Source organism: Lepisma saccharinum, chromosome 7 (genome assembly GCF_977018435.1).
Source record: "Lepisma saccharinum chromosome 7, izLepSacc3.1, whole genome shotgun sequence".
NCBI lineage: Eukaryota > Metazoa > Arthropoda > Insecta > Zygentoma > Lepismatidae > Lepisma > Lepisma saccharinum.
The window spans coordinates 67,548,842-67,565,627 of record NC_139235.1 but is presented as its reverse complement, the minus strand read 5'-3'; the positions used below and the strand labels follow the sequence as shown (position 1 = coordinate 67,565,627).

General features: G+C 35.8%; 1 protein-coding gene across 5 annotated transcripts in view; it reads left to right on the top strand.

Moving 5' to 3' along the window:
• Nucleotides 1-16,786, top strand: part of Hel89B (histone acetyltransferase 1) — a 156,982-nt gene that overhangs the window by 102,476 nt on the left and 37,720 nt on the right. For all 5 annotated transcript variants that reach the window (XM_083125375.1, XM_083125377.1, XM_083125376.1 and 2 more), the window contains 4 exons: nt 1,798-1,929; nt 3,325-3,450; nt 6,869-6,982; nt 16,609-16,762. In XM_083125375.1, coding sequence (XP_082981501.1) covers nt 1,798-1,929; nt 3,325-3,450; nt 6,869-6,982; nt 16,609-16,762 — 526 coding nt within the window. The remainder of the gene's footprint in view (nt 1-1,797; nt 1,930-3,324; nt 3,451-6,868; nt 6,983-16,608; nt 16,763-16,786) is intronic.

Below are 16,786 nucleotides of genomic sequence, written 5' to 3'. Positions count from 1 at the left end.
ATGCCCCCTCGTGTTCAAGCATGCCTTCGGGCTCAAGGTGGCTATAAACGGTACTGAACTCCCATCTGTTGATCCCAAGCATGCCTTCGAGCCGTAGGTACACGGTATTGCACTGCCTTTCTTTTGTGTTTCGCATCCCACATTTTCAATCTTGTGCTTGTGGTGTGATTCTGGTATGATTTTGTTTCTTCTGCATGGCTGCACTGTTTTCTTTCTGTCTGTATGTCTTCCCTGTACTCTTAAATATGATTCCATGTATCTAGTACAATAAAATGATCACAAACCCTGAATATGCAAAACTTTTTTTGAGCACTGTAGGATGTACTATGACAATTAGAATCATTTGTCATGTAATAGTGACACACTATCAAAGTGAATAAAGTTAGTGATTCCAATTGGAATCACATGGGCAGAAAGGTTTAAATAAGGTAACTTCCATGGATCAAAACTTTTATTATCTGAGGTACCCAGTAGATCCAAACTGATACTACTGCAAATGCTCTTAACCAATGCCCAATGTTGCTGATGCTTGAAAATTGTAACAATTGAAAGTAGTTCAGAATATCTACAAATTTTACTCCCTCTGTCCCATAATTATTGTCCAGTATGCCAAAATTGTAGTACAGAAATGACAGACGAAGAGGCAAATGGAAAGCACAATTTGTACTGATCCTTGAGTAGTAAAGTTGTATGACTCATTCCCTTGTTTCATGTTCTTCTTCTGTATACACCAATGTCACAGTTTGAATATCAGGCAATTATTATGAGACAACAAAGAAAGATGTACCAGACAATAATTATTAGGGGCATGCATATTTCGTTTTTGACGAAAAAACGAAATTTGAAAAAACACATTGTAGTGTTAATTTTTCATGTTTTTGAAAGGTGTGAGATGCATTTTGTGACCATGTTTTGTCACGAAATAATGCGAAATGAACTGCAAAAAGCGAAATTAACTCTTAAACACGAAATTTACCATTTATATACCGACGCGACACTTTCTGAAGTCTGAAGTATCCTGTGAGTTATGCAATTCCCGGAAAATTGATTAATTCTGCTGTTAACATTGGAGAAGCAAAAATGGACTCCTTTACACAGAAATAAACTTAATACTCTTATAACTACATAAATGTGCTATTAAAGTGAAATGTTAATTCTGTGGAATAAGTGTAGTTTTTAAATCAAATTTAGGATTATATTCACAATTTTAAAACCAAAATGTCTTTTTATATACCACTTTTCATCCAATTTTTCACCGCTATAACACCGATATTTCATTTTATTTACCGCTTTTGAACCCGAAATTGACTCCGTTTTCGTACCGAAATTTTGCTTTTTTATTTACCAAAAATATGTGCCTCTAATAATTATGAAACAGAGGGAGTAATATGTAATGTTTCCGTTGCAACTGTATCATACCTATCTACCAGTTGTGCTTTAAAATATCTATAATTTCACGAGAGAAAATCATTTAATCACAAAATGCATTTGTTTCCTCAATCTTGTTGCAAAATTAATGAAAAATATACATTTTGAATATCTAGACTCCACGATAGTCACATGACATGTTTGTGAACTCACTAATACAGTCTTGCTTCAGAAAAGTATCAACTTTTAGCGGTGATTAAATTTCAGTCAGTAATTTCCCACACTGATGCACTCTGGTAATAACTTATTTGGCTTGCACACCTGTGTGTCTGCAAACAAAAAGGTTCTTTGTAAGCAGATTTGTTACACTCTAGGATAGGATATGTAAAACATGAAGTTTAATTTTGTTTTTTGTTTTTTCTATTCTAGAGCCTTGCAGCGGACCATCTGACTAGACTTTTGGATTTGTGTGTTGATAGAATACCTTGCCCGAATTCCAAAATTGTTACCAATTTGTGTACTTTTCTACAATCTGACCCTGAATTCACTCCTAGGATAAAGGTAAGTGTTGCTATTTGTTCTTTGCAATTTAGTTTTTTTTACTCTTAAATTTTTTTCTAAAATACACAAAAACAATATTAAAGGAAAAAAACAGAAGCTGAACCTAATTCATAACTCTGGGAAGGTGCGTGTGTGTGCGTGTGTGTGTGTGTGTGCGTGTGTGTGCGTGTGTGTGTGTGTGTGTGTGTGTGTTTTTTGTGGTTGAAACAAAATTAATATTTTTCTGAATATGCTTTAAACTTGGCTTGTTTTGTTTCTGTGTGTTAATAGAAAATATTGTTCAATATTTTAATACACATTTCTGAACTGGCCTCCATGACGCACCTTCAAGCTCTGACCACTATGAACCCCAGGCAAGGCATGGATGAGTAGTAGAAAAGCTGCATAAAATAACGTTAGCAGAAAGGGAGTGTTCAAAATTCTCATGCATTTTATTCTCTGTGCCTAGGAATGTTTATTATTAGTACCTGTTGTTCAGGAATGTTTATTATTAGGATGCATTTTTTTACTAGGATCCATTGTTCATGAACTTTTATTATTAGGATTCATTGTTCAGAGATTTTTATTACTATTGGGTTCCATTGTTTAGGGATTTTTATAATTAGGATCAATTGTCCAGTGATTTTTATTCTTGGGATCTCCTGTTCAGGGATTTTTATTCTTTGGGTCCACTGTTCAGGGATTTTTATTATTGGAATCAAATGTTCAGAGATTTTTATTATTAGGATGATCCATTGTGTCAAGGGGACTTTTTTCATTAGTGTCCATTGTCTGTATGATCTCTTTAGTCTTGTACTCTTTCTTTTTGTATTGGCACCATTTCCTTAATTTGTTAGTTTAATATACATTAAATGAAGGGGAACCACTCTTGGCAAGTATGGGGAGAAATATGTTCTCTATCTCATTAAGATGGTGAAATAGTTTGATAGAAAAGTCAAATTCATTTAAGAAAGCCATTTTGATGTAGATTATCAAATATTATTATATATTTTTTGTTGCATATGGACAGTAATTAAATTCTTTAGAATATTTAATATATGGTATATAAGTATTCATTGCAAGTATATCAAATCTAACACAGTTAGGCTTTAAAAAACTCCTAAGTTCACATATGAAGTAGTTGATAATGATGTAATTCACTTTAGCTGCACCACGTTGGTGTAAAAATGTATGAAAGTTAGTTATTTTTCATAACTTCTAAGATGTTTAAACTTGATGCAAGTTGTGCATGGTGTTTTGTTGACTGCAGTAATATTGGGTGGTATTTTATCAGCCCTACGTATGTGATAATCCAAGATGTCAAATACATAAAAACTCGAGTAGAAGTCAATTTAAACTTTTTTTTTTAAATAAATAAATAAATGTCATTTTGCAAACCTCAAGTTTCCATTACAGCGACATGGTGCTGATGGCCCAAGCAGTGACAGTGGAGTTGAAAGCACGGACGGAAGCCGAACAGGGACACCAACTTTATTTGAAAACAATTTTGTTGGAATTTTAACCCTCATCAACCAACAGAAGGTATGAACTCTCAACTTACAGTAGTATTGCCCCATCGCCCCCCAACCTCAAGAACATCTTGGTCCAAAACATTCCCCCCACCTCACAGGTGCAAGACCTGCCCCATACTTATCTCCTGATCCCCACAGCGGCAGGTGAGTTCACCCTTCACCCTAAGGGCACCTGCCACTCATCCAACCTGATTTACACCCTCATCTGCCAAATCTGCGGCAACTTCTACCTAGGCGAAACCTCCACCTCCTTGAACCTAAGGATCAATAATCACCTCTCCTCCACCCAAAGAGACAGGAGATAATCTGACAGAATGAATATTGGATTTTATGTGCATTCACTAGAACATTGTCCGTTACAGGATTAACTGGTAAGAGAAGATTCTCTTTGGAGAGAACATGACCTTTCCCTGGCAAAAAAAAAAATGGGGCTGTAAATTTTGTTCTGGTTCGGCTGTCTAAAACACATCGTAAAAAAAGTCACATTTTCTTTGCTTCAGTTAACTTCATATTCGCCCCCTCCCTTCCCCCTTTGCAGGGATCAGTCCAAACTCTTCCTCAACTTGCATTGTAATCCACTCTGAAAAAGTAAACACACAACTTGCGATCTGTTTGGACCAAATGTGTATCCTAGGATACATTAAACAGTGCTGCACTCGATAATCACTCTGGTTTGGATCCCACTTTAAACTGTATATTTAGTCCCACTTAGCTCATCAGCATAAAATGAACTCAAAACAAACTTTACGAAACTTGCGTATTTTCAGATTAATCGACAATTTATTGTAGGATTCAGGAGTATTCTGGAGGTCAAACACTCGCTCCGCCAAAACTTTTCCTCTCGTATTCCTACATTGAGCACTTCATTATTATTATTATTATTTTTTAACACCAGCACTTCTGAAGAAAAGTGGCGATTATATGAACTTTATGTGCATCATGAAGTTGTTTTAACTGTTTTTCTTTCTAGAGATCGAATTTCGTTATCGTCAAATCAAAACAGCTTTGCGAGATTCAAAACAATGACTCTTATTCCTTCGCACTGGATGAGCAGCTTTCCAGACGCTAGACTAAACACTGGCGCCAGCTGCAGCGTAAACACAATGAGACCGGCTAGAAGTTAGAGCAGCAGGTGGCAGAAGGGAAATCATCCGCATTTTAATGATAACGCAGTTGTCGAAGACCGAACTTTTATCAGCAGTGTGAAAAAGAAAAATGATCCTTGCATTACGTTTTACCATGCAACAGACAATAATACGGGCAATATTTCCTATCCAGACAGCTGCATTCAAACAAGAAAGAGGGACCTGAATTCTGCAATTATCGCATTACCATGCACACCAGTGGCGGATAATGAGCTGTTGTAGGAGAAGGGAGGGGTCACTTTTCTTTTACTTGTCCTGCCATTTTTGTTCGTTTTGAAGAAGGTATTCAGAACTGGTTGCTTTATTTTAGACGCCAAAGGAAAGTAGTCCTTGTGCGCACACGAGCAAGAAAATCGTGGCCGAAACAATTAGCAACGGACCCCCCCCCCCCCCTTTCTGGTTTACTGATATAAAAAAGAGGGAAGTCACTCAGCCAACAGAACACTGTTTTGGCAAATTTTATGACCGGCACAGTTGGGAAACGGGAGTTGCAACATACATAAGATCGACATCAACTTTATCGGGAAACCTAGATGACAACACATTAAGCGGGTTGACGATCTTTAGTTGGTCTATGTGGCTTTGATTATCTGTTACAGTTTCCCCTTTTTATGAAGTTCTACAGGGCACAAAGAACACTCTTTTAATGAAAGTGGTTATCGGAAGTTGTCAGCTATCAGGCCAAAAGTTGCTCGCTCACGGGAAATTGCTGAATCTCGAGGCGCCACGCGTCTTGTATTTTAGAACATTCCTGGGATCTTATCTCACATTTCTCATCTAGCACTGGCGAATATTTCCAAGGTGGCGCATTCAGTGGGGAAAGAGCTTGTCCTGCCATGCACATTGACAAAGAATGTCAATGTCCAATGGGCATTTCGGGCTGCTTCCCTCGAGTTGTCAACACCTCTTAGGACAAGGAAACATGTGAAGGTCAAGTTAAAATAACGTCCAAGCTTTCTCCACATTGAATCTCCTCTTGTCGACTTACGCAGGTGTCTACTTCGAATTAAGCGAAACCAGATTTGCCAAAGGGTCTTGTAAACAACTTCATATTTAAAAAAATATCCGTATTTTGATTTATCCGTACTGAAATACATTATAAATCCTATCTAGTCAGCTGGGGAATGGGAAGAACTTCGGATTAAAGGGTACTTCTTATTAACCAATATCGCATTAATGAGGTTTTCCTGTAATATCAAACTATTCCTCTCCGTGTGGTAAGTGTTTACTGTCTCCTTCATCATTTGTAATTATTATTATTTTATGTATACAGTGGAACCTCGATTTTAAGTTTTTGAGGGGACCAATGTGAAAGAACAAAAATGCAGGAAAATTTAAAATCGGGGAAAATTTTACAGTATTTTGCTCTATTGGGACCACAAAGATTTAATGTATAATGCGGGAAAATGTAAAATCAGGGCTCCACTCTATGTGGTAAATTTGTGTCTAAGAAAAGGAGTTAATTAGTCCTTAAAATGGCTAACATTTGGACAACATCCATATTTTTTAATAAGTAAAAATTTAGTGACTTTTAGAGGAGGGTAACTCAGTGAATGAGATGGACCACTTTCATCATAGGAATCGATCACCCAGCTTGCCTTTAACATCTGCATTTTTTTTCATCTGACAGAAATTTAACAGTGACCTCTAACATTTATTTCATTATCTGATTTCAAATTATTTTTTTCTGCCAGATTCTATTTCTTATACATGCTGTATATTCATATTGCTGAAGGTTTAGATAAAGTAGATGAGAATATGAAGGCATTTACGTTGACGTTTTTCTCTGTTTGAAGCTGACCTTTCAAATTCCATTACTTGCCTCATCCAGTGAAAAAAATTGCACCTTAGAGACATATGAATCAACAGGTACTGGAATTTGTTTGAGCTGACAACTGGCAGGATAGGTGGCAACTCTACTGCAAGGTGGCATGTCAATTCAGATGTCTTCGACTGCACGTGTATGACGGGAAAGAATGGAATGGAGTGCTTGCCAATTCGGGCCATATTTTACATTATTATATTATTATTTTTAATCTAACGTACTTCTTACTTTGGCTATTCTGTTAGAATACGAACTAACTGAACAAATGCTAATTTCCAGGGGGAGTATACAGACCGGTTCGACTCCCTCTTCTGACGCCCATGCTGCCAAATGAATTACTCTCGTTCTCAGTTGTCTTGAGTTTCAAACTAAAACCCTCTTCCATGTATTCTGCCTATTTCTTTCTTTGTCTACCACAAGCAATCCTAAAGTAACATGTTCCATTTCTTGATTGGCAGTCAGCGGAAAGGGCAGCATTCAAACGTTCCAATTCAACCGGGGGCCGTGGACCTGGTCGACCTCCTACAGTCACGTCAGAATTTCCTATCGATGAGCTCCTTATGGAAGACGAGGTAGGTAAACCTAATTTGTGCAATTTACATCATTATGTCCAACTTGCGAAACTGACATTGCATATGATTAGAGGCATGCATATTTCGTTTTTGACTAAAACACAAAATGTGAAATAACATATTGCAATGTTAATTTTTCATGTTTCTGAAAGGTGTGAGGTGCATTTTCCTACCCTGTTTTGTCCCAAAATGATGCGGAATGAACTGCAAAATGTGAAATATACTCTTAAACACAAAATTTAGAGTTTATTTACCGACGTGACACTTTCAGAAATTTGAATTATACTGTGAGTTATGCACGGAAAATTGATTAATTCTGCTGCAAATATTTAGAAGCAAAAATTGACCCCTTTATGCAGAAATAAACTTAATACTCTGGTAGCTACATAAATGTGCTATTAGAAGGGATATGTTTATTTTGTGTAATAAGTGCAGTTTTTAAATAATATTTAGGATTATATTCACAATTTTAAAACCAAAATGTAATTTTATATACCGCTTTTGATCCCGAAATTGACTCTATATTTGTACCGAAATTTTGCTTTTTTTATTTACCAAAAATATGTGCCTCTAGATATGATTAGGGACACTGAAATTTCGCAAACGCTTTAAACGCGAAATTATTTTCAAGTGTGTATAATCTTGTTTCGAGACAAGTGGATAAGAGTTATGACCATTTTCGGCTCAAATTTATTCATGAAGTTCACGAAATAACACCGAAATTCAGTTGTCAAAACAAAACAAAAAAAAAAACATTAATTTACCTTCTTTCATAACATTGGACTGTTATTTTGCTCGTGAAAGTTCAACATTTCATTACAGGTGACAATGACTGCGTAAAGTAGTTTTACATCATCAGAAGCGCAATACCGCACAGTGCAAACAATGTCAGTGATAAGTATTTAGCCGCTTTCTTCTCCGTTCGTTCATTTCTCCATTCCTGCAACTCAGGCTATCTCGCTCCAACGTAATGCGTAAATACGTTGTTGTCATGCAGAAAATACGGAAATTAGTTTTCTGCTGTTAATGTTGTTTTTGTAGCTAAAATGCAAATGTTTTAGTAGGACTATTTTTTTTTCAGCCAAAGTTTGTGGTCCAAAAAGTTCCAATCAGAGGCCTACAGAAGATCATGTGTAGTCTGTGTCTCCATTACGTGCCACACAAAAATACGAGTTTCAAGGATTTTCGTGTCCGTGCTTCTTGGGGGCTTGCTCATAGTTTCTTTGGCGAATTACAATGCCCAAAGTTATTTCAGTATTTGAACGAGCTCGAGAGTTCAAGGCAACAAGGCTTGTACAAAATTAAATGACTTGGTCCGCGAAGATCCAGGAAAGGTTTCTTTTTTGAAAATGTTAATGTTTTATTCAGTATTCAAGAAATATTGTCAATGAAGACTTGTACGACATTTGCAAGAATGTGCCTATTGTAAAAACATGTTCACAATTAAATTTTTTGAGAGGGTACAAAGCTTTTCAGGATGTGGTAAAGAGGGATGTGAAGGAGTCAGGTGTAACTTTGAATTTAATTAATATGCTGCTAGCACTTAAAGAAGGTAGGTGCAGACTACTTAACTTTGAATTTTATTTACCGCTTTTCCAACGAAATGATCTTTTTTCACCGCTTTTATATACCGAAATTGTAACTTTTTAAATGCGAAATTCATGAATTTAATTTACCATAAATCATTGTCCCTGGATATGATGCGTTGTCTAAATCTTTATATTGTTGAAAACATCTCTATACACACACTTCAATGTTTATGGAATATTGTTTGTTTCAAGAGTTAGCAGATTGAAAATTGTTAGGTCAGTTTGGACCAGATACTATGGCATGTAGTGCTGTAGCCCAAATTCTTTATCAGACTTGGGCTCTGACTTGCACTTGTGGAGGCCAGTAAGCAGCAGAGTAGGAGTAAGGGACCTGCTTGGGTTGAGAGTTAAAAGAGAAACATACTGTGGAGGAAGGAACCTTTTCACTGAACCACCACCTGTTTCTTCTACCATTACAGTGCCACACTGCACAAACATGACTGATAAAACCTCCTGCCCCTTTCCACAACTCTCTTATAATGCTATAGTACTGATGACGAAACTTCATGATACTGTCTATATATTTTATTAATACACAAATATTTGAATCCCATATCGCTCTGCAGTCCCCACATAAATGCAAGAGTGCTCCACAAATATGGCAGGTAGGCCAGGCCTGTTTTAAACCCTCGTCAGGTTTATTAATTACCAATTAATTTCATCCCATGAAAATTTCCATTGACCAGTTTCATTTCTAAAGCTTTTGGTTGGTGCATGCAGCCAGCATCTGATATCCTTATTATTTGGAACCAAATGTGTGATTTTTTTTAATCCTTGACACTGTTTTAGTGTGTGCATTTATCCTCACACAGAAAGTGAAAATTAAGCTTTTAAGCTGGAAATTGTATTTTAAGCAATTAAGTTGGTAAACAATTTCAGCTGTTTGATGTATTTATCACAACCCATCGATGCAGCATTTCATCATTTTTTGCTGATACTTCTCTTTGATCTTTATTCTTACCATTAATGTGCAGGAAAGTAAAATCAGAGTTCCACTGTACTCTAAAGAAAGGTCTCCTTAAAATCTGTTTCTGTCAGCTCTTCTCAGCCTTTGGTGTTGTCAATCTCTGTGCCTCCATAAAAAAGAACCTTTAATATACCATAATACATTTAGGCACATATTTTTGGTAAATAAAAAAGCAAATTTTCGGTACAAAAACAGTCTATTTCAGGTTCAAAAGCAGTAAATAAAATAATATTTTGGTGTTATAGCGGTGAATAATCACATCAAAAGTGCTATATAAAATGACATTTTGGTTTTAAAATTGTGAATATAATCCTAAATTGGATTTAAAAACTGCGCTTATTACACAAAATAAACTTATCCCTTCTAATAGCACATTTATGTAGTTACCAGAGTATTAAGTTTATTCCTGTGTAAAGGGGTCCATTTTTGCTTCTCAAATATTTACAGCAGAATTAATCGATGTTCCATGAATTGCATAACTCACAGGATGCTTCAGACTTCAGAAAGTGTTGCGTCAGTATATAAACGTTAAATTTCGTGTTTAAGAGTCTATTTCGCATTTTGCAGTTCATTTTGCATTATTTCGTGACAAAACAGGGTAGAAAAATGCACCTCACACCTTTCAGAAACATGAAAAAATAACATTACAGCATGTTATTTCATGTTTCGTTTTTTTGTAAAAAAAACTAAATTTGCATGCCTCTATACATTAGTAAATAACTTTAAATTTTACAGATATGTTGACAATAATGTCACTTCTGACAATATGATCCTTTTCTAATCACCTGATGATTGCTTAAAAACCGTCTGCGTAGTTGCAACCATCTAGCAAATAATATTATAAATAAGAATTTTCATTTCTTTAGTGGCTAATATTCCTATGCAGAGTTTTGTTGCATTACAGGTACATGATTTTCAAGGGCTAAGAATACAGTGAAACCTAATGTCAGTTCAATAGATAATAGGCAACAATGTTATATAAGGGCATCAAAAAGTTTTGAGACTAGTTCTGTAACATGCCAACAGATGGCAACACAAGGCTGCATGCACAGTCACAGGGAGCTCTGACCTTCATAAGTCAGTGTGCCAAGAGACACCATCCTGTGTACATCAGAGGGTGTGCGACTGGTGCTATTCTAACCACGTCTGTGATTTTACCATGCACAGCAAATTAGAACAGAGTGAACGTGAAATTCTTCTGAAAATGGGCAAACCTGCCACAGAGACGCTTGACATGATTGGGCTTGTTTATAGTGATGCTTTAACGAGTCCTTTGAGGTGTTTTGAGTGGCATGCGTGCTTCAAGAATGGAAGAACATCACTGGAAGACCCTCAGAGTGCGCAACCCTCAAAAATGTCGAAACCATTTGGCAACTTGTGCATGAGGATTGTCTGAGAACAATCTACAACATTGCTGCCATTCCAGAAGTGACAGGAAATCTGGGAGCGCTGTACCACCGTGCAAAGTGTAATAGTGTGTAAACATAGATAAATAAAGTACATTTTTGCAAACAAGAGCTGGTCTGGAAACTTAACTTAAAATGTAATTGAATTGAAAGCAACCAGTAAACAATTAATTATAATGCAGCTAAATTGAGAAACAACAATGCAGGTAACATTAGGGGATCATTTCACGTCAATTCATCCAGGCCATGTCACCCACCATCCCCGATTTTGATGAAATTTGGTATACTTATAGAACTTTTGATGCTGATTACAAAAATGACATTTTTTTAAAAATTGGTCCGGGGGTTCAGAAGTTACATGCTTTTTAAGATATCTTTGTACGCCACATGCGGCTCCACTTTGAATGACACGCATTAGGTTATAAACAATCATATCTTCCCTCGGGTTTGCCGTAGAAACATCAAGTTTGTTTTCTTTTGCTCAGAATAGTATAAGCTTTCATTTAAATAACGTTTCAGATGAATGCATCAGTAAACATGTATTTTTATGTATAGTTTTATGAATTTTTTTAGAAAAATAAATGACTAACTTCAAGAGCGAATTTCATGCAATGACCCCCCCCCCCTTCCCCCTTTCAATTTCCTCCCAATTTTATATGTAGGTAGCTCAGAGTGTGTACTAATTCCTGATGGAAAAATTGGGATGGGCAGGTCAGAGACAGGTTGATAAAAATATCATTTGTATAAAATGACATTAAAAGTAAATCTTATTAAAAATGCTTATGTATTGAGCACAAAGCCTGAAGTACAGTATGTTTCAAGCTACAATATTCAAAATGTATGTTCACTATGTGTGAATGTAAGTAGAGGCAAAGAGAAGCACTTGCACTCTCAAATTTATAGATTAATTTAAAATTTGCAAATAATAATTACAGTGGAACCCCAATTTAAGTTCCTCGATTTTACATTTTCCTTCATTTTGCATTCAATCTTGGTGGTCCCAACATAGCAAATGGTTTAGAAATGTTCCAAGATTTTACATTTTCAAGCGTATTAAGTTTTTTCAGCTTGATCTCCTGGATAACGTAAAATCGAGGTCCACTGTATCTAAGTTAGTTACAACTGTCTTCATTTTTTTAAAATTATATATATTATATAATTATATATATAATCATCATTAGCATTCCCAAGCTTAGCAAATTTGTCTTCGAGAACATTCTTTTTGTGCATCTAATCTCAATAATGAAGTTCTTTTTTTGGCTACTCTTCATGGGGATACGTAATGTGAAGTAAGAATTAATACTACACATTTGTGCTGATTGAAGTTTTTTCAAGTGTAGCTTTTTCGCCACATACCACAGAAAATATCCTTGTGACGGGATGGTTAGAACAGTAAAAATACTTGTATAGTCTTCTAAAGTAACAAGTACGGCAATTATGTACCAATTCCGTAGAAATAGTATTCAAGGCATAACTTTCTTTGTAATCATCTAGTGTGAAATGACAACAACCCACAGTACAATGTGTCAGCGATTGCAAAGTACTGCAACAGTACCAGGAAGTATGCATTATTTTGAACTTACAGGTTCCGTAAGTTACTTTTTACAAAAAAAAGTTACTCAGTTATTGTTACTGGTACTTTGAAAGTAACTGAGTTTCTTTTACAGTTACTGTAACAGTAACATACTGTTAATGATCATTGATTTGTGTAAAAGTTACTCACGATCAATGATCATGAAGACTTCAGTGTTTTACTTATGTTTCTAGTACATAATATGTATTCATATATTTACATTATTACTGCTAATAAATGATGGAAAACATCGTCAGCTTTGCTTGAACGATTATAATTAAGAAATCATTTGTATGCTGACCACGGTATTTTGAATATGGTGTCATTGATTCCACTTGCACCTATTTCTTTCTCCTCCATTCCAAGTTCAACAAGATCCACTCCCTTGACAATTACTCTTTCCTAGCCGGACAACCGCATTCCAAACGAACGCAGCAGTCTACCAAAAGCAATGGAGTTTTCACATACAATTAGAAATGAATTGCAGTATAGCATGGATGTTCTAAATTTAGCATGCAACAAAGCATAGCTTCCTTGCATGCAGTTCCAAGCATCTGGAGAAGGTACATATTTTATTTTTATAGTCTGGAACAGAATTGTCCAATTTACCTATTTCCCAATTGCAAAAAGTAACTCTGTTACCGTTGTTAACGTTACATGTAGTCACTTATAAAAGTAGCTAGTTAGTTAGAATTCCTAAATAAAAAGTAACTGTTACTTGTAACTTTGTAACTAGTTACTTCGAAACCGTAGTTGTTTAACAGTCAGAGCAAAAATAGTAAGTGCTGATATAATATGTTTTGTATAACTGTATGGTTTTACTTTTGTGAAGAAGTGACTGGAAAGTGGCTTTCCGAATTCCAACTGTAAACAGTTATGTAGTAGCATGTGTGTGCGTGACTCAATCTTGTTTGTAGGATTGCTTTGAAAGTCCACATGGAAATGGAGATGCAGCTATTAAATTCTTGCATCCACTTGGTCCATCAACTTCCTAGTGCTGGCCAAAAAGTATGCTGTGTCCAGTGGACATTAACAACACAAATGGAAGAACAAATACTTTAGTGTGTTTGAAATGGTAAAAATATCCATCTAAAATGTGAATGGCACAATTTATAGTACATGAAATTTTGGAAATGCATAGAGTACAATTTTTAGGTACTATCTTAATCATTGTCACTTGGAAACTATCTTTGGGTTGAGATAATCACAAAGTTTTCCATCACATAAAAATAGTGTCCAGGATTATTTGATAAATACATTTGAAAAATCACAATTATTACTCTTTATTCGTTTGTTCCTCAAGTGCCAGGAGGATCTCAAAATATATTTAACTTGTAAATTTTAATTAATCTATAAATTTGGGAGGGGGCAAGTGCTTCTTTTTGCCCCTGCCAGGTTACACCTATGCTTACATTCGCACATAGTGAACCTACATTTTGAATATTGTAGCTTGAAACATATTGTACTTCAGGCTCTGTGCTAAATACATAAGCATTTTTAATAAGATTTACTTTTAATGTCATTTTATACAAATGATTTTTTTATCACCCTGTCTGAACTGCCCATCCCAATTTTTCCATCAGGCATTAGTACACACTCTGAGCTACCTACATACAAAATTGGGAGGAAATTGAAAGGGGGAGGGGGGGGCATTGCATGAAATTCGCTCTTGAAATTAGTCATTTATTTTTCTAAAAACTATACATAAAAATAAATGTTTATTGCTGCATTCATCTGAAACATTATTTAAATGAAAGCTTATACTATTCTGAACAAAAGAAAGCAAACTTAGAGTTTCTATGGCAAACCTGAGGGAAGATACGATTGTTTATTACCTAATGCGTAGGGGCATGCATATTTAGTTTTTGATGAAAAAGCGAAATTTGGAAAAACACATTGTAGTGTTAATTTTTCATGTTTTTGAGAAAGGTGTGAGATGCATTTTGTGACCATGTTTTGTCACGAAATAATGCGAAATGAACTGCAAAAAGCGAAATTAACTCTTAAACACGAAATTTAGTTTATTCACCGACGTGGCACCTTCCGAGGTCTGAATTATCGTGAGAGTTATGCAATTCCCGGAAAATTGATTAATTCTGCTGTTAATATTGGAGAAGCAAGAATGGACTCCTTTACACAGAAATAAACTTAATACTCTGATAACTACATAAATGTGCTATTAGAAGTGAAATGTTAATTCGGTGGAATAAGTGGAGTTTTTAAATCAAATTTAGATTATATTCACAATTTTAAAACCAAAATGTCTTTTTATATACCACTTTTCATCCAATTTTTCACCGCTATAACACCAATATTTTATTTTATTTACCGCTTTTGAATCCGAAATTTACTGTTTTTGTACCCGAGGGAAGATATGATTGTTTATAACCTAATGTGTGTCATTCAAAGTGGAGCATACATGTGGCATACACGGAGAACTTAAAAAGCACGTAACATCTGAACCCCTTGACCAATTCTTAAAAAGTTGTCATTTTTGTAATCAGCATCAAAATTTCTATAAGTACGAGGGTCACTATTTATATTTTGAGCCTAACAATGAAAAAAAGAGGAATTTGGCATTGAAAACTGCTTTATTGTTTTTCGAAGTATTCTTCTTTATGGTCAATACACTTTTGCATTCGTTCGAACCATTTGTCAAAGCAGTTTTTCCAATCTTCTTGAGACACCTCCATAATATGGGTTTTGAACGCATCAACGGCATCTTCCGCCGACGAAAATCATTGTCCACGCAATTTATTCTTGACATTCGGGAACAAGAAGAAGTCATTGGGTGCCAAATCAGGACTGTATGGCAGATGACCCATCAATTCGATTTTTTGACTGTTCATAAAGTCGGTTGTTAGACGAGATGTGTGACAGTTGGCATTGTCTTGATGAAGAATGATCCGACGGCGTTTGTTTGTTTTCCGTATTTGACCGAAGACCTCTGGCAAACAAATTGTTGTGTACCATTCAGAGTTGACCGTTCTACGTTCCTCTAAAGGCACAGTTGCCACATGACCAGTTTTCCCGAAAAAACAGGCAACCATTTGTTTCGATGTGCTTCGAGCGTGAACAACTTTTGTTGGATTGGGTTCATCTTGAAACACCCATACAGTGGACTGCTGTTTACGTTCCGGCTCATATGCATATATCCATGATTCGTAACCTGTTACAATCTTATATACGTCTTTTGAAGCACCACGATTGTATTTATTGAGCATTTGTTTGCACCAATTGACGCGAGCGTCTCTTTGAGTTTTTGTCAAATTGTGTGGGATCCAACGAGAACATACCTGTCTCACAGCTAAATGATCATGTAATATTTTATATATGCTGGTGGAACTAATGCCTATGGTTGCCTCAATCTCTATTAGGTTTTGCACAGCATCAATGTTTTCTTGAACAACAACTGATTTTGGACGACCTTCGCGAATCTCGTCGGTGAGCGAATGGCGGCCACGATTAAATTCGTTATACCAGAGTTTCACAGTGGCAAAGGATGGGACTTCATCGCCAAATGTGGAAGTAAGTTGATCGATGCACTCTTGTCTTGATAATCTACGTCGAAAATCGTAAAAAATCATCGCACGGAAATGTTCACGAGTTAATTCCATTTTATTGTTGTCGCGCAATCTCCAAGGCAACATAAACAACACAAATGAAGCTATTGACAAAACATTTGAAGTACGTTATGGTCAATAATGCCAGACGATTCCGTGCAAACGTCAAATCGCACCTAACTTCAATCAGTGTTGCCAAGGCTCAAAATATAAATAGTGACTCTCGTATACCGAATTTCATCAAAATAGGGTTTGGTGGGTGACATTTTCACAAAATTCTGGATGATTTGACATGGAATGACCCTAGGTTCATTTTATTCTTTGCTCTCGAGAGAGATGTGTGTAATACATGAAAATGTTAAAAAAAATTAAAGAATTTGTCATTAATGAAATTAAACTTCTTTTATTTTTAATGGATAAAATTCAAGTTTGTGCCACAAGTATAAATAAGAGAATCTATTCGTTTTCATTATTGATAATGTGAAGTCTTTGAGAACGATGTTATGAATGTGACTAAATTTATTCCAGCAACAAAATCAGAATAGAATTCAGCGTCGTGGTGCCATGTTTGCTCTAACTGCAACAGCCTCGTACTTCGTTAAAGATCTGCCGGTGAGGCTGACAAAACTGTGGGAGATAATGTTTGGGAAGCTGAAGGAAATACTCGACCCTTCTTCATATGGTATGTATAGGGTATATCCTGTGC